The sequence below is a fragment of the Amphiura filiformis genome, chromosome 10, assembly GCF_039555335.1.
Source record: "Amphiura filiformis chromosome 10, Afil_fr2py, whole genome shotgun sequence".
Classification (NCBI taxonomy): domain Eukaryota; kingdom Metazoa; phylum Echinodermata; class Ophiuroidea; order Amphilepidida; family Amphiuridae; genus Amphiura; species Amphiura filiformis.
In genome coordinates this window covers 17,874,373-17,897,416 of record NC_092637.1, presented here as the reverse complement: position 1 = coordinate 17,897,416, position 23,044 = coordinate 17,874,373, and the positions used below count along the sequence as shown (strand labels likewise).

General features: G+C 35.8%; 1 protein-coding gene across 1 annotated transcript; it reads left to right on the top strand.

Annotated features, from left to right (window-relative positions):
- The first annotated feature begins 23 nt into the window (after positions 1–23).
- Positions 24–22,785, top strand: LOC140162590 (cilia- and flagella-associated protein 43-like). The gene is made up of 4 exons (XM_072185852.1): positions 24–180; positions 17,941–18,193; positions 20,625–20,721; positions 22,688–22,785. The coding sequence occupies exons 1-3, from the start codon at positions 152–154 to the stop codon at positions 20,712–20,714; spliced, it is 372 nt and encodes a 123-aa protein (XP_072041953.1). The 5' UTR covers positions 24–151; the 3' UTR covers positions 20,715–20,721; positions 22,688–22,785.
- Positions 22,786–23,044: the final 259 nt, after the last annotated feature.

Here is a 23,044-nt window from a genome sequence, read left to right as displayed (position 1 = left end):
CATGGATGACCTATGACCTTACTCATGCGCAGAAAACTTAGCAACGGTACACAGCTGACTGGTGTCAATACTAAATTTTGTGTACAATAATTTTGGGAAAAAATATGTTTTAATTTAATTTTAATTGTTGTCATATTGTGAAACGTTCATAATGGAAGCTATAGGATCTCTAGACTTAAAGTAAGTATAATTTTCAAGTCATAGTTTGTGAGAAATCGAATGCAATGCACAAGCAACACTCATCATCCATCATCATCATGAATCCCCATGATCATGCATTGCATGATGTGCATAATAGTTCCAGTAACTCAGTAATCTTTATTTAACACTAGAGGTAATACCCGTATGCGCAAATGATTATTAAGCTCAATATGCCCGTATGCATAACAGCAACATAGCCGGAACCTTTGACCTCTGTTTGATGACCTTTGACCTCGGATGACATGTATTTATTTATTTATTTATTTATTTTTAACTGATTTCTTATTTTAAAGGGTTAATATGCAATCACCAGCATAGGTCTAATCCTAGGGACTTTTTATTTACCGTAGCCTGATTCCTCAGATTTATTTTACCAAGTTTAACTTTTAAGCCAAATCCAGCTAATAGGATACTGTTTCACCCCGTTGACCCCAATTGACCTTTGACCCCGGATGATCTGTTGGATGACCTTTGACCTATGTGACTTATTTACCGGTAATTAATTAAATCAATTAATTTATGTATTTACTTGTTTTACTGACTACACTTTCTTTCTTCCTTCATTTAATGGGTTAATATGAAACCCACAGTGGAAGACATTGGCTTTATACTTATAGCAAAAGTTGGTATTCTGTCGGTCGGACATCCGGGCTATCTCTAGTCTCGGGCCCAAACTGCATGGTTGGAATTCCGAAAGGGGGTTTAACTTAAGCCGGTGCTAACTTAAACCTGGGTCTAACTAGTCCCGGCTTAAGCCTAAACCCAGGTTTAAGTTATTTTACGATTCCGAAAGCTCGGACTAGTTAGACCCAGGTTTAAACCTAGGTTTAAACTTAGACCTGGTTTCGTAGCCGCATAGTACTAACTGTGGTGTATACTATTATGCATATTACACGGAACTTGTGCATGGGTATGATGTTCCAATTAATTTAAAAGGCTAAATAGGCATTTGCGTACGAAATTGTGAATAAACAGCAGGCAGTATAGGGCCTAGATTTGTTATCTTTTTCATGTTTCTGAGTTTATTGATAAAAATGATTAATTTTTAAAAACCAAATGAATCCATTTAAAGCTCAGTTTTATTTTAGGCCTACTAAAAACCCTGTGATTTCCCCAGGTTTTTTTTTACCAACACCCACGTTGCATCATTGTATTTATAGGCCTAACAGTGATTAAGCTGAAATGGTATTTCATTTCTTGATTTTGCACGTATAATACCGGTGGAATTATAATTATGAAGCTGGGGGAGATGGGGGGGCTGTTTTGGCAAGCCAAAAGAAGAGCAAGCATATGGGGGGGCGAGACAAGCAATTTTTAGCAGGCCGAGAGGGCAAGCAATTTTGTCAGGCTGAGAGGGGCATTCAAAGTGGCACGTTGTTTGGAAATTTCCGCAAGGATAGGATTGGGCCTACGGAATACCCTTCGAGGAGTTCGCGCTGTCCGTTTATGGTTCTCTCTTTTACGGACAGCGCAGAGGGTAGGCCTATATAATTGAAAATGCCTGGTGTATCCTATTGCAAGCATAAAATAGCTATAATTTAGATTTAGAATATTAAAACAAAACACTGACCTATTATAATAAAAAGTGCAAACTGTGTAGCATATTTATTTTATTATTAATGTTTAATAAACATCCTAGCAAACACAAAAACGTTTTAAAAACGTTTTAAATAAGTTATATTTTGGCTTTTGGTTTAGGTAAAAGCGGTTTAATAACATTAAAATGTCGGGTTGTAGCCTATAAAGGTCATGATAACGCTTTAAAACGTTTTGTGTGAAAACACACTACAACAATATTTTTAAATGTTTTCAAAAATGTTATTGTAAACTATTTTTGCAAACATTTTTGCCAAATATTGTGTCAATACTTAAATAACATTATGTTAAAATATTTGAACCCAGCAAACACAGAAATGTTCTTAAAATGTTTTTTCAAAACCTTTTAATAACATTTAAATGTCGGGATATATAAAGGTCATGAAAACGTTTTTAAAGCGTTATTGAAAATATTTTGGGCAAACATTTTTCGCAAAATATTTTTCAACCCTCAAATAACATTCTGTTTAGAATGTTTTGTATCAAGTTTTCAAGAATGTTTTTGGAATGTTGTTAAAACGTTTTTATACCCTTTGTATAACCCGACATTTAAACGTTTTCTGTAAAACATTTTTGTTTGCTGAGCAGTAGACTATCAAAAAACGTTTTTTAAGGTTATGAAAACGTTTTATACTCTTAATATACCATTTATATAACCCGACATTTAAACGTTTTCTGACAACCTTTTATAACCTTTTGCGAATGATGTTGAAAACGTTTTGTGTTTGCTGGGATGATACATAATCCATCACTTCAAATAGTGAGCAAGTAGTCACCTTGTACATTAAATAAAACTAGAAATGAATGAATTCGTTTCAAGTAGCATAGAGGTTTGTTGTTTATTTATTTATTAAGATTATGTCAGGCCTACTGTCATGTAATGTCGATCCGTTCTGAAAATGGAGGGGGCACGGATGTGAAAAGATATGTCAGCGCCGCACACATAGGCCTTCTCGGACATTTGATATTATGTCCCCCTCCAGGATTGATGCCCATGCTGGTTTCATATAGGAAAGTAGTGAAGACTAGTAGACCCTTATACCATGTTACCTAAGGACGTGTTTAAAATTATTAATACCTTTCTAAGACTTATAATAATAATTACTATGTGTGAAACGTGCAACGTACAGAACTTGTCTTCATTTCCATTGAGTAGTATACACAAACTAGTATTCAAGTAATAAATATCGATACCAAAAGTCTCATATGTTATCATGTTTGTGTTACACTATTAGGCTTAAAGGCCTATAACATTCAGCAAGGTAAAAAGTTTCATGTTAAAAACACTTGTTTGTAGTTGTACTGCTCATCGATTCTGTAGTCCAAACTTTGATGGCCAGTGGATCTCAGCCGGGGATCGATGACGGTTACTTCATCATGTAGATTGTTCTGTAATGAAAGGAAAAAAATAGTATTTTTAAAATATGAATTAGACCTATATACAAATCTTGCCCCTCCACAATCAAGAATCTTGCCCACACTCTCAATTTTGAGATTTTGGCATGTGAAGAAAATTTATAATTATCTCATAATTGCTGTTGTCTGTTGAGATGTTTCTTTTACTAGGCCTGATGGTATCATATTCATGAACAAAAAGTATATAAAGATTTGTACGAAGTCTAATTTAAATTTATGCATTCTAATTTTTGGGAAAAGCATCCTTTATTCGTTTAACCAATCATTTCAAAAGTAACACACAAAAAGTAAAAATTAGAGCAAAATTGAGGCATATACTCAAGATTTTGAATGCTTAGACATGTTCCAAGTCTTTAATTTTTGTGACTCGATTGTCGGAAAACATGTCGAAATGCATGTTTTTGGCTTTTCCCCCCAAGAAATTAGTACAATAGTGAACGTTTTCTATTATCTACAGTCAGTTATGATTGAGCTATGTTTCGTTTGTCAGACTTGATAATGTTTTTTTTTAATCCAATAAAATCAGTGCTTTATTTTTCTGGAATGGGGCAGTAAATTACCTCATACCTTGTACATTGCCATACTTTTAAACTTACCAAAATAACCTCAAGTTATGGTGCATGGGAATCATCCGTATCATTCAGATTAGAAAACATTCCTCTTGACATGACATTAAACCGGACCTGTAAACGAAAAAACAAAACAAAGCATACCATTTTATTTGTCAAAGGTGCTGCTGTTAATCAGTCGCAGAGTTTCATGTAGGCATAATCGGTATTGTAAAAACCGAAAACCGATAAACCGTCTGTGTAAAACCGATATAAACCGAAAAATCGGTTTTGAAAAAAAAAAAAAAAAAAAAATCGATTTTTTTTTTTATTTTTTTTTTTTTTTAAATTTTTTCACAAGTTTTTTAATGTTTTTCCTACCCATAAACAAACTCTAACCCTCCCCAAACCTTACTACATAATATACAAACCCACCCAAGCCTAACTAGCCTAACACTGTTGCCCCAAACCCCAAAATGGAATAGGGGTGAAATTGATTTCACCACAAAATCGGACCTATATTTAGCATGTTTAGTAAATGCATGAATATATATTAATAAAGTTTCCATTACTTTATTTAGCATCATCTCATCAAAATGGCCATTTTTTATGGCTAATTATAGGAAGGAGAAACCTTTCACATAATTTTTGAAATTTCTAAAAAAATCTAAAATTCTGAAAATACAAAGAAAATACATTAGAGTGCACAAGTTGTTTTCTTCTAGGTAAGAATTTTTATCTTACATGCACCAGTTTCTTTCTTGCAGGTTAGAAATTTGATAAATAGGCCCATGCATGAATTTTGTATATGATGACCTATTTATCAAATTTCTAACCTGCAAGAAAGAAACTGGTGCATGTAAGATAAAAATTCATACCCAGAAGAAAACAACTTGTGCACTCCAATGTATATTTTTTGTATTTTCAGAATTTTAGAATTTTTTTTGAAATTTCAAAAATTCTTTTAAAGGTTTCTCTTTTATAATTTAGCAATAAAAATAGCAAATCGATGAAATGAGGCAAAATAAAGTAATTAAAACGTTATTACCACATTCATGCATTTAAAACGTAAAAAATTAAATACCTGTCCCGATTTTCAAGGTGAAATCAATTTCTCCCCTAATAAGGGGGAAAGGGTTTTGGGTTAGGTTAAAGGTTAGTTTGGCTTGGGTGGGTTTGTATAGTTATAGTAAGGTTTGGTAGAAGGGGTAGTCGTAAGGTTGGGGTGGGTTAGAGGGTTATAAGGTTAGGAAAAACATTTAAACAAAATAAAATTTGATAAAAAAATATAGGTCCGATTTTTAGATGAAATAAATTTCATCCCTAATTCCCGATTCGGGCAAGGGTGTTCTAAGGTTAGTTGGGCTTGGGTGGGTTTGTATAGTTATAGTAAGGTTTGGCAGAAGGGGTAGTCGTAAGGTTGGGGTGGGTTAGAGGGTTATAAGGTTAGGAAAAACATTTAAACAAAATAAAATTTGAAAAAAAATATATATAGGTCCGATTTTTAGGTGAAATAAATTTCATCCCTAATTCCCGATTCGGGCAAGGGTGTTAGGTTAGTTGGGCTTGGATGGGTTTGTATAGTTATAATAAGGTTTGGCAGAAGGGGTAGTCGTAAGGTTGGGGTGGGTTAGAGGGTTATAAGGTTAGGAAAAACATTTTTTTTTTTTAAATTAAAAAAAAAAAAAAAAAAAAAAAAAAAAAAATCGTTTTTTTTTTTTTTTTTTTCGGTTTTTCGGTTTTTGAAAAAACGGTCGGTATCGGTTTCGGTATTGATTTCAAACCGATATAAACCGCGAAATTCGGTATACCGAATATGCCTAGTTTCATGCATTTATAATTTGCAATTCAATATTAATTGTAGTAATATTTAGGCCTGCATGATCATGGTGGTATATAAAAATCATACTTCAGTGAGCACTGAGAATTCAATAAAATTAATCAGTCACAGGAATGATGAGCAATCTATTTTATGCCTGATAATATGAATATTTGGCCAAACTTTCATAATACCAGTTATACCACGATGACCTGATAAATGCCCTAGCACGAGTCAGACAAAATATTAAACAAACGGTAGATTTCATATTTAATTAATTAGGCGGAGCTTCAAGTTCAATAACAAGCCTGGAACAGCCCGAGTCCAGGCCTAGCCAGCCTGTAAACATAGGGCCTAGATGTAGGGCATGTCATCACATAATTATGCCCCATGCCATATGGTACAGACCGGCATTATTAAGGCTAGGGCCTAGGATGTTCCACTACCAAGCTTGAACTTGAAGCCTGGCCTATTATTTACATAGACAAAATCCCTACATCTTGAAGAACATAGGCCTACGGAAAATATCTGTCTAGTGGGTACCGGTCAGATACAGTTTTTGCCTAGGCTACATACATGGCTACAGCCCATGATAGCCTAAGCCCTAGGTTAGCCAGCTAGGACCATCATGACCAGGCCAGGGCCGCCTGATGGGGGTAGGCCTAAACGTTTTACTAAACCGGCTTCTAATCACTCTACCATGTCTACGTAGGCCTACCGTGAGTAACTCCCGAGTCCTTACATCTTCATTTCAAGCTGCTTCATTTTCAAGCTGGAACTCATTGGAAAAAAGCCCGGACTTCGATAAATATTTGAAAAAGCTTTGTCCGAGCTTCGTTTACTAAAAAATCCACAAAGCCTCGGCTAGGCTATTCTCATGTAGGCCTATTTGTAGGGTATTTACATGTAATTTGTTAAGCCTACTGCCTAACATATTTAAATCGATTCCTATAAGCTTGACTAAAACAATACCACAGCCTAAAATCGTCACTAACAATGAGTGAAGATTTACATATATAGGGGCTTTTAAGTGGTAAAACAGTATTAATATGTCACGAATAAGCCGGCGTTTCTTACCTTCACTGTCATGACGCTGCCCTATGCTATTGCACTGTGCCCTGAGTACCGGGTATCGGTATGACTGTCACTGCCGCGATGCCGTGTATAATTGCACTGCCACTGCCATGTCCATGATTGCTGCTGTGTACAAGCTTGGCCGATCACCTCCGCTTTCAAACTCTGGTTACAATTCTCACAACTCTTCTCTATTCATTATAGAACATAATCCTTTTATTATGACTTCCAAAAATTGGTTCTGTGGCACATTTTTCCAGTTGCAAATACCACGAAGTGCAGTGGTCCGCTTCCGTAACAAGCAGGCTTCCGGCCGTGGTTGGCATGCAGACAAATGCACTTAAACCTGGACTTAAACCTACCCCCTGCCAGGTTTAAGTTAGACCCGGCTTTTGCGACTTTAGTACTCAGCTTTAGACCGGGTTTAACTTAAACCAGCTACGGAAACGCAACTTAGGTTTAAACCTAGGTTTAAACCTGGGTTTAGCTAAACCTAGGTTTAAACCCCCTTTCGGAATTCCAACCCATGTGGCTCACGTTTGTTATGAACAACAGAAGCCGGCTGTGAAGGAGGCTACATAGCGATGTTGCTGGAGTGATATTCAATTTCGGAAAAAACGACACTCGACCATGGAATTTAATTTTAAGTTTGTCAGTATATACACGGTAAATCAAGTAAGTTTCTTCCACTCTGAAGACTTAGAAACGGTTGTTTGATTCCACTGACTATTTGCGATCGAAATTTACATAACACCAATGACAGAAATCATCAACAAAAATCGAATCAGGGACTTGTTTTCACTCGAACATCATCAACCGGAAGTGACGTGACACGGACCGACAGAATATTGTGCAAGGCCTATACGTGTATCAGCATGATCAGAGCATATCATCAGAGCTATTTATAGATTAACAGAGAAGAGGGCATTCAGGGTGCAATACCATGGTTGATAATGTGGATTTTGGATGAAACAAAAAAGAAATCACATTTTCGCAGATTTTAAGCCTAATTCTTTACCGATTTCAACCAAATGTGACCTCCGCATTCCCCTCGCATCGAAGATTCCACCCACCGAGTTACAGCCCAATCGGATTTGACCTTGGATGACATTCATTAATCTATTAATTAATTAATTTAATTAATGTATGCATGTATTTATTTTACTGACTACTCCCTTTCTTACTTAAAGGGTTAATATAAACACCAGAGCAAGTGCATATATGTACAGACAGTGCACACAGGGTGGCACTATGGATTTTGGATTTTTAACAAAGATTCGACCTCTGATTTCGACCGTAGGTAGCTAAAGACACTCCCCATATTTTGCTTGATCTCCCGTATAAATTACAGCCCAATCGGACCAAGTTTAAAATTTGACCTTTGACCTTCGATTCCGACCGAAGGTAGCTTAGGACACTCCCCGTATTTTCCTTGATCTCCCGTATGAATTACAGCCCGATCGGACCAAGTTTAAAATGTGACCTTTGACCTTCGACCTCCGATTTCGACCGAAGGTAGCTTAGGACACTCCCCGTATTTTCCTTGATCTCCCGTATGAATTACAGCCCGATCGGACCAAGTTTAAAATGTGACCTTTGACCTTCGACCTCCGATTTCGACCAAAGGTAGCTTAGGACACTCCCCGTATTTTCCTTGATCTCCCGTATGAATTACAGCCCAATCGGACCAAGTTTAAAATTTGACCTTTGACCTTCGACCTCCGATTTCGACCGAAGGTCGCTTACGACACTTCCCGTATTTTCCTTACAAGGGGCGCAACACTAAATAAGCGTCCCATAGGATAACGTGTGATTTCGGCCTACTTGAGCGCCATTCCTGGCGTCCCTGCAATACTTGGCAAAATAAATTTGGTATCAAATTAAAGCTCTGTTTCTGTAGATTCCAAAACTTTTGTCGGCATATATCGATGACCGTTGACTTTTTTTCGCTATTTCGGTGCAAAAATATGGCCTAAAAATATACTAAATTCACCACTCACATTTCAAAATCGGAAGTTGTCTTCATCCGCCACAGAGAATTGCTTTTGAGATTAAATGTCCGGTTTTTTCTGCATCTTATCATTGAAGACACTTGTCAATTCATATGAGCTGATTTTGAGTGATTTAAAGTGAACATGTCGGTAGATATGGTCGCTACAATCTCATATTCACTATGCACTATATTAGCGAATTTCGTTCTTACATAAAATGCGTAGTGATTTAGTGTTGCGCCCCTTATAAGGATTTAAAAGTTTTCAAAATCCACATTTATTACTCATTAAGTAAACTAGAGAAAATTTGAAGCTCAGCACCGAAGATTTCATGTCTCTGCGACATTCCGTTCAAGAGAAATGATGTTTTAAAGATCAGTGCGAAATGCGAAAATCGAATATTTCGACTTTTCCTCCAATATGCTAAAGTTTATACAAAACTCACAAAATTAGTGACAGGCGACAATTTGAGCACGTCTTTGAACCAAGATTAATTTATTTTCTAGATTATCAGTGTTGCCATTTTCTTTTGGAAATCATTTATTACTGAGTCTCAAGTATAAATATCCCCCCTCGCTCCAATGGTAACAATTGCGATCTTTTAGCGTGGGCCTACTGAATATTCAGCAAACCGGCGTCATGCAGATTCACAATGTATATTAACCTTAAAATCCATTTATGAGCCTTTCGAGGATTTTTGGACACATTTCTAGACTTTGAAGGCGCCTACTCGGCCAATAAAGTGTTTTTTCCAATAATTTTTCACGAGGATGACTTTTTGTAATCTTTGTTTATCATCATGATGGAAATAGAACACATTTTGTGAAGCGCGTCTCTTATTTTGCGCTAAGAATGTAAAAGGAACGCGTTCATAATGACGGCCGTTACAAGGGGCGCAACACTAAATAAGCGTCCCATAGGATAACGTGTGATTTGCCTACTTGGCGCCATTCCTGGCGCCCCTGCAATACTTGGCAAAATAAATTTGGTATCAAATTAAAGCTCTGTTTCTGTAGATTCCAAAACTTTTGTCGGCATATATCGATGACCGTTGACTTTTTTCGCTATTTCGGTGCAAAAATATGGCCTAAAAATATACTAAATTCACCACTCACATTTCAAAATCGGAAGTTGTCTTCATCCGCCACAGAGAATTGCTTTTGAGATTAAATGTCCGGTTTTTTCTGCATCTTATCATTGAAGACACTTGTCGAATTCATATGAGCTGATTTTGAGTGATTTAAAGTGAACATGTCGGTAGATATGGTCGCTACAATCTCATATTCGCTATGCACTATATTGCAATTTCGTTCTTACATAAAATGCGTAGTGATTTAGTGTTGCGCCCCTTATAAGGATTTAAAAGTTTTCAAAATCCACATTTATTACTCATTAAGTAAACTAGAGAAAATTTGAAGCTCAGCACCGAAGATTTCATGTCTCTGCGACATTCCGTTCAAGAGAAATGATGTTTTAAAGATCAGTGCCGAAATGCCGAAAATCGAATATTTCGACTTTTCCTCCAATATGCGAAAGTTTATACAAAACTCACAAAATTAGTGACAGACGACAATTTGAGCACGTCTTTGAACCAAGATTAATTTATTTTCTAGATTATCAGTGTTGCCATTTTCTTTTGGAAATCATTTATTACTGAGTCTCAAGTATAAATATCCCCCCCCCGTTCCAGTGGTAACAATTACGATCTTTTTTCCTAGGCCTACTGAATATTCAGCAAAACGGCTTCATGCAGATTAACAATGTCTATTAACCTTAAAATCCATTTATGAGCCTTTTTGAGGATTTTTGGACACATTTCTAGACTTTGAAGGCGCCTACTCGGCCAATAAAGTGTTTTTTCCAATAATTTTTCACGAGGATGACTTTTTGTAATCTTTGTTTATCATCATGATGGAAATAGAACACATTTTGTGAAGCGCGTCTCTTATTTTTACGCGAAGAATGTAAAAGGAACGCGTTCATAATGACGGCCGTTACAAGGATTTAAAAGTTTTCAAAATCCACATTTATTACTCATTAAGTAAACTAGAGAAAATTTGAAGCTCAGCACCGAACATTTCATGTATCTGCGACATTCCGTTCCAGAGCAAGGTTGTTTCAAAGATCCGTGCCGAAATGCCGAAAATCGAATATTTCGACTTTTCCTCCAATATGCAAAGTTTATACAAAACTCACAAAATTAGTGACAGACGACAATTTGAGCACGTCTTTGAACCAAGATTAATTTATTTTCTAGATTATCAGTGTTGCCATTTTCTTTTGGAAATCATTTATTACTGAGTCTCAAGTATAAATATCCCCCCTCGTTCCAATGGTAACAATTGAGATCTTTTAGCGTAGGCCTACTGAATATTCAGCAAAACGGCTTCATGCAGATTAACAATGTCTATTAACCTTAAAATCCATTTATGAGCCTTTTTGAGGATTTTTGGACACATTTCTAGACTTTGAAGGCGCCTACTCGGCCAATAAAGTGTTTTTCCAATAATTTTTCATGAGGATGACTTTTTGTAATCTTTGTTTATCATCATGATGGAAATAGAACACATTTTGTGAAGCGCGTCTCTTATTTTGCGCGAAGAATGTAAAAGGAACGCGTTCATAATGACGGCCGTTACAAGGGGGCGCAACACTAAATAAGCGTCCCATAGGATAACGTGTGATTTCGCCTACTTGAGCGCCATTCCTGGCGTCCCTGCAATACTTGGCAAAATAAATTTGGTATCAAATTAAAGCTCTGTTTCTGTAGATTCCAAAACTTTTGTCGGCATATATCGATGACCGTTGACTTTTTTTCGCTATTTAGCGGTGCAAAAAATATGGCCTAAAAATATACTAAATTCACCACTCACATTTCAAAATCGGAAGTTGTCTTCATCCGCCACAGAGAATTGCTTTTGAGATTAAATGTCCGGTTTTTTCTGCATCTTATCATTGAAGACACTTGTGGAATTCATATGACACATGTCGGTAGATATGGTCGCTACAATCTCATATTCACTATGCACTATATTAGCCGAATTTCGTTCTTACATAAAATGCGTAGTGATTTAGTGTTGCGCCCCCTTGATCTCCCGTATGAATTACAGCCCAATCGGACCAAGTTTAAAATTTGACCTTTGACCTTCGACCTCCGATGTCGACCGAAGGTAGCTACGACACTCCCGTATTTTTCTGCATCCCCGTGCGAATTTGGCGAGGCTGGGATCAAAACTGACGGAGCCTTTTACACACATACATACACACAACATTAGGCAAATTATAGTAAGATTATGACATTATCTGATTACTGTTCAGATCCGTTGATGTCATTATGTTTATGATAAAGACTGAAAGTCTTGCTGGCACTGCCACTGGCAGGCCAGGACTAGATCATTAGTGCATGCATGCACTGAAAACATGCAAAAATAAATCATGAAAAATCATGCATACAAAAACTATTATTATTATGGCGATCTTTTCCTTTAGACCACCCTCGCAATATAGGGACTAAATATTACTTTTGCATCAAGGTTTACTTTTTTTTTTTTTTGCATCAAGGTTAAACAGTTGCCAAACACTTTGAAGTCAAGGTTTATTGGAAGAAGGGCAGGGCTTCGATAAATGAGGGAAATTATGGGGTAAAAAACAAGGCTAAAACAACTTTTTGAAAACATGTGAAAACAGCTATTCTGCAAAGAAGTTTTGCCTCAAAGAACAATTTAAAAATGATCGGAAAAGCAAAAAACATACCTTCATACAATCAGCATCACTTCCGTCACATAAAAAGATGATCAGATGAGTGAAAAGTGGCAAAGAATGTGTGAAATGATATTTTTTTAAAGAAAAATACATCGTGTTTTTAGAGAAATTCGCCATCTTGAATAAATACAAAATTGCGTCATGCAGTATAGGTCGCATGTCACAAGTTGGTACCCTAAAAAGGTGGAGGTGTTACAATTTTTCGAATGTAGGCGAATGAAAAATAGTGAACCAACCCCTTGTCCTATTGAGCTACTTTGGGTCTCATTTTAGAGCTAAAGAACAGGGCTAAAACTGTGTAAACTAGTACTGAAAAGTGAGTCAAACTAAATAAATGACATCAGCTGGAATTGAAAATTGATGGGGTGGAGGAGCAGGTGGGTGAGGAGCAGGTGGGTGAGGAGTAATGTATTAGCGTAGGAAAATGTAAGATTTCCATAGTGTTGGTTTGAATAAATTATTGTATCTTCATAACTCCTTGTCATATTGAGCTTTTTTATATCTCATTTTAGAGCCAATTACTCAAAGAAACAAGATTGACTTCAAAATTGATCAATTTCATATTCCATATTAGTTTCTCATTACATTTTGTACCACGGGTTGCCTCTAAATGCACAGAAGTCAATGCAATCACGTGCAAAACTGCAAAGGTCCATATCTCCTTTAATATTCACTGTATCATGATAAATGTATATATTTTCTGAAAGGAAATTGCACAAGGCAACTAATTTTTGCATTAAATAAAAATGGTAGGAAGTAGTGCTGGGAAAATATGAATTATTAATTAAATTTTAATTTAAAAATATCAACTTTTTTGGCGCACCATGTATATCGTGAATGCGATTACATAATTTTTTTTTGAAGGGTGACACTGATGCATCACCAACTTCAGACATTTGTTGTGGGGTATTTTATGTGAATAAGGTCCAATTTGAGAAAAACACATTTGAAAATTTTGATTTACATTGCGGCCTATGGGCTAATTAGTTATTAATTAGGCAATTACGCCAAAACGATAAACATTTTTGAGGTAGAAATGGTATGAGATGTTGTAGTTTTACAATATCAATAACATATTAAAAAATAATTTTTTTGACCATTTTGACCATGTAACACAAAATGGACCACCTCATGACATGCGACCTATAATACTGTCACACACGCTTAAAAATGCTTGATACGCGAGCGTAAATCACCGTCAAAACGAGCGTACATCAAGCGCTCGTGCAACACGAAAGTTTTGGAGTTTGTATCACCGGTTTAGTATTCAGCTCTTTTATGTCAAAAATTGCGATAAAAACATGGATTTTGGAACAAAATAAAGCTTGTTCGACAAAATAAAAGGTACGTATGTTTGTATAGCTAAGAACATGTTTAACCTTGTTGTGAAAGTTTAATTTGGTAAAATCGTAATTTTAACCTTATATAACTCGGGTGGTCTAAAAGAAAAGATCGCCATTATTATTATTCCAACAATTATTCAATGCAAAAACGGCAATCTTTTCTTTTAGACCACCCAAGCTAATTATAAAGTTGAACTTTCGCATCAACAGTGGCAGTGCATGTGATTTATGACAATGTATGAGTGATGACATTGGATGAGTAAGTGATCAAGGTTGAACAACATGTTTTATACAAACATGTCGTGTCAGAGAATTTTAAAAATGTATAGGACACGGTTTCAGATTTGACGCAGGTTTGACTGCCACAATTGGAAAAATATAAAGTTTCAAAAAATATTGTTTTAAATATGTTTTCTAGACTGAAATTTTGTGCAGAATTCATTTCTGAAGTCAGAAATGCAAAACCGGTCATTGTTTTCCTGATATGAGCATTACAGTAGAGGCATGCTTATGACGGAAATAAAAATATGAGATCCATAAGTGACAACATCATCACAACATATTTGAACTCTATTGGCACACTTATAAAGGCTCTGCAATACATCATGTTGTAGTGCAAGTCTGACATCTGATTGGTGCACACACACATTGAATATAGGTCACATGATTGCGCAATATTACAGGTACTACGGTAATTGTTCCCGATTTTGCTCAAAATGGGGTGGCGAGTCAATTTGATAAAAAATTAGAACTCAAAAAATATGCATTTTAGCACAAGTTTGGTACTATATCCCTGTACTGTATCATGGGAATAACTGATTAGTTTTTTAAACATGTCGCCCTCATATTTTTTTTGTTGTGATTTTTTTAAATGTCAAATTTTACGTAATTTACAGATGTCACAAATTGATAAAAAATGTCACAAATTGATAAAAAAATTAGAAAAGAAAAGAAAAGTGAGAAGGAATGGAAAGATATTACTTTATACCCAAGTAGGAACTTATACTGTGCATAACTGATTAGTTTTTCAAGCCTTGTAGCTCTGTAGTTTTCTTGTAATCCCGATTTTTATAAATGGCAGGAATTTTTACACACATCAAAATTTTAAGGGGTAGGGGTAACATTTTTACATTTTGCAAGTCTTTCCCTTAGATAAAATGAACAAAATTAGGTATCAAATGAAAGCAAGCCCATTAAATACTGCATAGCCTGGTACATGTAGGTCAACCATCACTGTAGCACCTTCCTATCAAGAGTTATGATTTTTAAAATCAATATTTTTGCTGAAAACGGCTTATTTTGGCATGTCAATTGTCACGAGGCATGTCATTGTATTTGAATGATTCTGGCGCGCAAATTATCAAGTCAATCACAAAACAAATACCTGAATCCATCAAATAGTACCCTCAGCTGATATGTTAACATTTTAAAAGGCCATATCTATGTATATATTGTAGACTCTATGAGTATACAAAGTTGGCATGTGAAAATTTTTGTCACCCAAAAAGTGCGTTTTCAGGCAAAAACGGCCACAAATCAACATTTTGTAGCAAAACGATGTACGATGCACGCGTTTTGATAACAAAATCATGTTCTACAAACAATTTTACCCTAGAAAAGACACCTTAGAAATTAAACATAGCTATTTTCACTCTGGGGTGAATTTTTACACACTTTGGCAGTGAAACCTGCTTCAAATCTGAGATAGACCATGTCATAGCAAACTGTACTGTATGTATTGTACGTCACACTCTAGAATTTGATTAAAAGCGAAAGTCAGACACATTCATTACTCATTAGAAATCCCAATTTGTTTTATAGGAATTTCTATTCATGAATACATATGTATGTCATGTAGTAATGTGCGTGATTAATTGCAATACGCTCAAACTAGTAGGCCTACGCGGTGCGGCGCGCTATGTCCGCAGATTTGCGTAGCGCCATGATTGCGAATGTATTTTATTATTGGAATTCACTTTTGAATGTGACGGCAAAGTCTAAGAATTATTGTAAAACTTTGCTTGATGGTGTGATAATTGTGTGATTTCATAGTTTTACTAAGAAGAGAAGCCGGCAAGCACGTAACAATGTACATGAATGGTCATGTTGAGCACATACACTTGTAAATTTCGGGATGTACATTCATGAATCATGATTTTAACAGTGTCCAAATCCAAAGCTTCATACACATATAGTTCTGAGACTGCAATTATTGTGAATGCAATTGTAAACACACGTCGTCACATGTGCAAATCTGTGGTAACATTAGTATCTGGAATTGGATACATGTTAAAAATAAATTCTAAAGCGCTCCACAGACTCCGAGTATTACACATACAATATTGTATGCAACATATCTACGTTATTTAATCTATTGCCATTCTATTTCCAGTAATGTATAAGTTCTAACGAATGTTTGATGACGAAAAATCGATAATATGTTACATGTACATGTAATATCTAGTAGAAATATATTATCGATTTTACGTCATCAAACATTCGTTAGAACTTAAACCTTACTGGAAATAGAATGGCAATAGATTAAACAACGAGATATATTACATACAATATTTACGCACAATAAAAAGTCTGAATACTGCTTTAGTCATAATTACTGTGAACGACCATTCAGCGTGCACAGATGGTCAGACTAATTAACACAAACACAGACAGACATGTTTGAACTTTCTAGGGACCATGGCTTGATACGTGTGGGAAAATTTATATCATATACACACATGTTTGGCAATCCTTTTTGACTAAATGATAAACATGTACATAATCAGTGTGTCACATATAGACCGATTTATCTTTTAATTGTACTACGATTGGTCATAGTGAGAGTTCCTACTAAACTGAGTTTTGGGGTCTTCTGTGGACCGTAAATGCTTCAAATGTGATTCACCTGCCGCCACCTCTTTAAAACCATAATCCTAATTAAACCCTTGGCCTGCCTTAGAATTACTTGAACCTAACCCAAACTTTAAAAGAAAATTTGTGTGATATTTACAATTATCTGGGCATGAACACACAGCCCGGTCAAAATGATGTAAACAAACAAAAATCAGACATTTTCATGGTTAATTTTCTCAAATAATATGGCCAAGTTGGGGCCCTCTTTCGTGACATACCTCTCTGAAAACATCGATCTTGAGATGAATGGTTACACCTTTTATGCACCTTTTACAGGTATGTAAAAGTTTACATTGTTGGAGATTATTTAAAAGAAATTACAATGACCCAAACCTGAAGTCAATATTCAGGGTGTACCAGAAGATATAGGGTGTAACAAAATTACCTTTTTAATGAACATGTGGTATAGTTTGGGAGTATTTTCTCAATCCGAGTTGACCACAAAATCAAACAGAGCTTGAAAAGGTTTTGACGGTGATTTACGTCGCGTATCAAGCATTGTCGCTTTTTTACTGCGTGACGCAATTCTACATTTATTCTAGTCGTGAATTTCTCGAAAAGCGCGATATATTTTTCTTTTAAAAAATTCCCTCATTTCACAAATTCTTTGCCACTTTCCACTCATCTTTTTATGTGACGGAAGTGATGCTGACTTGATGAAGATATGTTTGTTGCTTTTCCGATAATTTTTAAATTGTTTTTTGAGACAAAAACTTTCTAGCAGGATAGTCATTTTCACTTGTTTTCAAAAAGTTGTTTTAACCTTGTTTTTTGCCCCATAATTTACATTAAACCTTGACTTCAAAGTGTTTGGCAACTGTTTAAACTTGATGCAAAAGTAAACCTTGATCATGCAAAAGTACCCCAGTAATAGTTTAGATAGCGAAGGTGGTCTAAAGGAAAAGATTGCAGAATTTTTGGCAAACTGAGGGATGAGAATCAATTTTTGGCGCACATTCATGAGGCGGTTTTTACATGTAAATAAAACGCTCTAAAATTAAAGGCTTAGGAAAACAGTACGGAAACATTTTGTGAGAGTAAAAGTAAAGTAAACTACACATTTTCTTTTATTTTCAACCCAATTGGAGCCATTTTACCCCAATTTTTAGATTTTTACACATGTTTTCAGTGTTTTTTTAGCATTTTCAGGGTTTTTTTTCGCTTTTTTAAAGGCGGCCTTGTCTGTATATTATGCCTATTGTTATCGTATGAAAATTATTATGTTATAATTACAATGAGGGCTCACTTCTTGAATTCTGAATTTGGTTTCCTTTCAGGTGGGCACAAGGATACAGTGGCTCTGAAGCCTCGTTCATCAACAAACACACACTCTGCCTAGTTTGCGGTAGTAACATCAAGTTTATTGAAATCATCACCGGTAAGGAGACGGTGTATCCGTCACCTGGAGAAGGGATAGGCGCATTTACCGTCGGCGGAACTCAACATTTGGTGGCCTTCTCAGAACTCAGCATCAACCCAAGAATATTTGTATACTCCTACCCAGATTTTGTAGAAAAGCGATTTGTCAGAGTAAGTGAAATGGTGCCATTATAAGCTTTTGCAAACACAAGTTTGAAGTATGGTAACTTCATTTCTTTCTAAATTGCACATCTTGACTCCTACAACTAGGCCAAAAAAAAGATTGTTTGCTTCCTCCAGCGACCGACTCTAATCTGCGAAATCTAGAAAAGTTGTTTTTTGTTTTACTGTACAAATGAATACCAACCCTAATTTAGGAAATTCCAGAAAAAGGTTTTTTTTTCTTTCAACATTTTTGACATCCTGAAAAGTTTTTTTTTACAGTTTCTACACACTTATAAACTGTTTTAAAAACATGAATGAAGTGGTATACCGTAGAGAAATTTACCAATTCACAACTATTTGGACAGTCATGTTTTTGCTATGACCTTTAAAAAAAAATTTAAAAAAAAAAAAATCCTGACCAACCGATCCAATTCTGAAAAAGTTGTGGACGACAAGCAAATTACCGGTATCTTTTTTTTTGTCCTATTTTTGGCATGAGTGCAACTTTGAAATCTATACTTTGTGGTGTTTGAAGTGTAAAGAAGTTCATTCATGGGGATATTTGGCAAATGGCCATGAAGAAATTGATGAACGTAGTAGAATATAGACCTACACTGTACATTATTAACATTATGTTGTGTAGCTGTATAGTTCTTGAAAACATGGCACTTATATTAACCCACGCTTTAGAAAGGGTGGGTTCGAGAGGTCCACAAAATGCTTAAAAGGGTGGGTTTGAAAAATTTCTGGTTAAAATGTGTGTCCAAATATAAAGGGTGGTCACTGATAAAAAGGGTGGGTTTAGAAGTCAACAATTGCAATCTCAAAGCTTACTGTAATTTTCCGATTATGGAAACACAAAAAACATTGAAATCCCATTCTGTAGTGTTTGGTCATCTAAAACTTCAATATATAATTCTCTTTGGATGCAAATCTGCACCTCCTGGACCACCATAACCACTTTGATTAATAAGTAGTAACCACGCTTAGAAAGGGTGGGTTTCGGAGTTTTGGTATAAAGGGTATAAAATATAAAGGGTGGTTTGAAATAAAAAGGGTGGGTTTGTATCACCACTGCCAACTAGGCATGGTATACTTTGTGTACATATTTTATGTTGTACAATTACTGTTAATTAATAGACTAAGCTTAATCACAACATCTGTTACAGCAATCTCTTGCGGAAATTACCCAATTCATCTTTTTTACCAACTGGGTGAGGCAGATAAACGAGCTACTTTGCAATTATCATTACGGTACCACTCTTTACGTACAATTTGAAAACTATGGGGTCCCAAACAATTTTTGAGGGTCTTCGGATGTCTAAAATACCATTTTTGAAAATAGATTCTTTCAATCTAGACCATTTCAAGTTTGCAAATAGGAAACTCAAAATTTTAGCATGTGCAAAGGGGGGGGGAGGAGCAAAGATTTTTTGGCAGGCGAAGAGAGGGTGGGGGCATACAATTTTTGGCAGGTCAAGAAGGGCAAACATTTTTGGAATGCCATTTGAAAATTTTACCCTCCGGGCTCATAATTATTGCACAGCCAGTCAACATTAATAGGTAAATTTTCACGGGAAAATTTTCTGGACACGTGACCAATGCGTATCAATGTGAGTGTAACCTCGAGCCTGATCTCTGACCCCCGGCGGTGACCTCGCTATTCAAGTCTTAGTAATTTTGAATTGGAATAGTATTTTGACCGCAATTTTGATAGAAATTTGTGCATTGCAAATTTATTGAATATCATGTTATCTTAATTTTTTCACAATATCATCAAAACGTAATTTCAAAAATATCTATCTACGGAAAAAATATTTATCTACGGAAACTCTTACCATAACATTATTAACTTGCGACAAGTAACTTATTTTGCCTCAAAGGAAGAATTCTTCCTATTCAAATACATTGGAAGAACACCCGCTGTGCTCGGGGTCACATTCCATAATGCTAATGTCTGCGCCCATGGGTGTCACGTGTCCAGAAAATTTTCCCTTGAAAATTTACCTATTAATTCTGACTGACAGCGCAGCCCCTAAAACCCCTCTAAATCGAGCTCTTGCCAATCTAACCTAATAGGGGGTGATTTTCATGCAATTGTCACATGCTCTGAAAAGATTCTTTCAAACAGGGGAGGGGTAATTCAGTGCAAATGTCCACATGGGGATGTGTTGCAACATATGGCTTTCATTTTCAGCCATTTGGTATATCAATGACCCCTTTTTCTAGGCCAATTGTGGTAGATATTTTCAAAATGTTCTAAATTTTTTCCTAAAAATAGTCTAATTTAAGCTAAATGTTGACTTGTATAGTGGTGGAGTGGGTCCACTTTCAAACTATAACCGGCACATCCAGGCTACCCAAGCTAAACTTGAGATCCCCTCCCGGGCTTTCAAATCAATAATCATGTAGCGCATATTATTATTTTCTCTTGCAGGTGGAGCCAAACTTGAATACAGCGCCTTGGCTATTTCTCACTCCCACTCCTATCTACTCAGCTGCTCAGCTATTCCAGATTTTGCTTTGAGTTTGTGGTAAGTGTAATGGCTTGGATGTGTATCTGTCATCATGCACATATTTTTTTTTTTTTGGGGGGGGGGGGCTTTGGGGGCAAAAGCAGGGGGCGGCCAAACAAAGGGGTGGCAAAAAGAATTAGTAAAGAAAAAGGGGGGAAAAAAATTTGAAAAAGCATTTTTTTTTTGCTCTTCACTTTTTCAAACCACCGAAATAAAATTTGGGTCAACCTTTTCGGGCTGTTTTGGAAGGGGTGGTAAAATTGAATTTTCTTCAGCCCCCGGGGTAGGAGCGGCCACGGTACGCCACTGGTCATCCCTAGCTGGGCCATTCCAGTTGAGATCCACACACCCCCTCCCACACAAGGGTTGTAGATTTTAAATGGGGTCACCCATTTAGGTAATTCCATTTGAAATCTACACCCCCCTATTAGTATTAGTCTTGGTGCCAGGTGGGTGTACAAAATATGTACATAAATGGATTATAACATGTATGGAATAACTGGAACTCTTATTGCTAGCAGGTTACTGCCTTTTACTTCAGGGAACAGACTGATTAAAAAAAATATTTGCTTCCCAAATCAAAGTGTAGTATCTGCTGCGTTATTACAATAGATATACAACATTTCGACTTTGAACAGTCCACTTGTTCTCCCACTTAAATGTAGGTGACCTGATATATATGGAAAATCAAATTCTTTAAAACTTACGTATAACATAAAATATTAAAATGTCATCCCTTTCAAGCATGCATGCAAAAAGAACATGTAAATTAAATGTTTTTTGTAAATGTGACTAATTCCTAATGGAATTACCGACATTTTTGGTAGTCTACAGTGTTTTTATTTTAAATGATAATCATTATGATCATGTAATTAAATAATATATTAATTTCAAATGAAAGGCCCTATTTTTCTCATAAAGATATTGAAATTAGAAGTTCCAAGTCGGTGTATTTCCGAAGATATCATCAAAAAACTGCCTAATTAGTCTCAAATGTGGTATACCACATTTGAGACTAATTCAACAGTTTTTTGATGATTTCTTTGGAAATATACCGATTTGGAACGCCTAATTTCAATATGTGTATGAGAAAAATATGAGCTTTCATCTGATACCAACATCAGCATGTTGGTGAGGTAAAGTGGGGGGATGAGGTTGTCAATCAGGTTATCCACCTTTAAGAAGGTGGTATCTATTTTGTAACATATAATGTAGATATGAAATTTTGATACCAAAGTCATCAAGACAAGCTCAATGCTGACTTACAACAAAAATTACTCCATAGTAATGGCAGTGCCTGTTGCATTGTGGAAATGCGCTCAATAAATCCTTGTAATAATAATAATAATAATAATAATTAAAAAGTGTCACGCTTAATGGACCAGTGTAACATAATAAAATCTTCAAAATTTTTATATTATATTAATTTCACATTTTTGTGTTTTAGTTCTAAATATCTATTACTGTTGCTTTATTTAATTCTCGGACACGCCATGTACAATTTAAGCAAAGAGTGCATACACAAGCATTCCACATGCATGTGACATTGTAAACTATGCATGACTCAGAAAAAATAAACAAATTACACTACGCAATATTGTTACTAGGCAACCAGTTTGTTTAGGTCAGAACTTCTGCAAAGTAGGCACATTATACATTTGACACGATGCTCGGCACATACATGTTTGTCAGATAATTAAAAATAGCAATAGTAGGTTTTAAATTGAGTTAAGCAGGTTTGGGCTATATATGCTCTTTAAACAAGAACATTCCTTAAAAAGGACATACTTTGGTGCAGGAGCTTTTCAGGTCAAATTATTTTTCTTAGTAGGCATATCATTATGTAACATAATGAGGTTGCAAGGTTAAAATTCAAACAATCTGACTTTAATTCCATCTTGGCTTTATTATCATTACAAGGCTTGTTCTACACTAAGTGTTCTTTCCTTTTCTTTATTTCTTTTTTAAATATTTGACCATGCAGGAATTGGTCTACTGGAGAGTTGTTATGCACCAAATCATTGGGTAACATAGAGGTCCAAAATATCACATTCAACCCTACAGACTGGCACAGGGCATGCCTGATTGAGTCTAAGCAATTGACTGTGTGGAACATTGAGCAAGCAGACAAGAAATATGTCTTATTACCAACGTAAGTATCAGGGAGGCAGTCTGGATTTTGAAAACTACATGGTCGGCTGGTCGAGTCAGCGGTGCATGGGGAGGGGGGGGGGGATTAAATTGGTTAAAGTTTCCATATCATACAAAGGTTTGCCCCTGAGTTTTATGCCAGCTGATAAATACATTTTGTGAAATGTTTCTCATCTCCACATCGTGTTTT

Excerpts from the sequence above, each read along its gene's own strand:
- LOC140162590 (XM_072185852.1), top strand. The coding sequence starts at position 152 with ATGGAAGCTATAGGATCTCTAGACTTAAA. Across the intron at positions 181-17,940 it reads ATAGGATCTCTAGACTTAAA|GTGGGCACAAGGATACAGTG; the intron begins GTAAGTATAATT and ends GTTTCCTTTCAG. Across the intron at positions 18,194-20,624 it reads TAGAAAAGCGATTTGTCAGA|GTGGAGCCAAACTTGAATAC; the intron begins GTAAGTGAAATG and ends TTTCTCTTGCAG.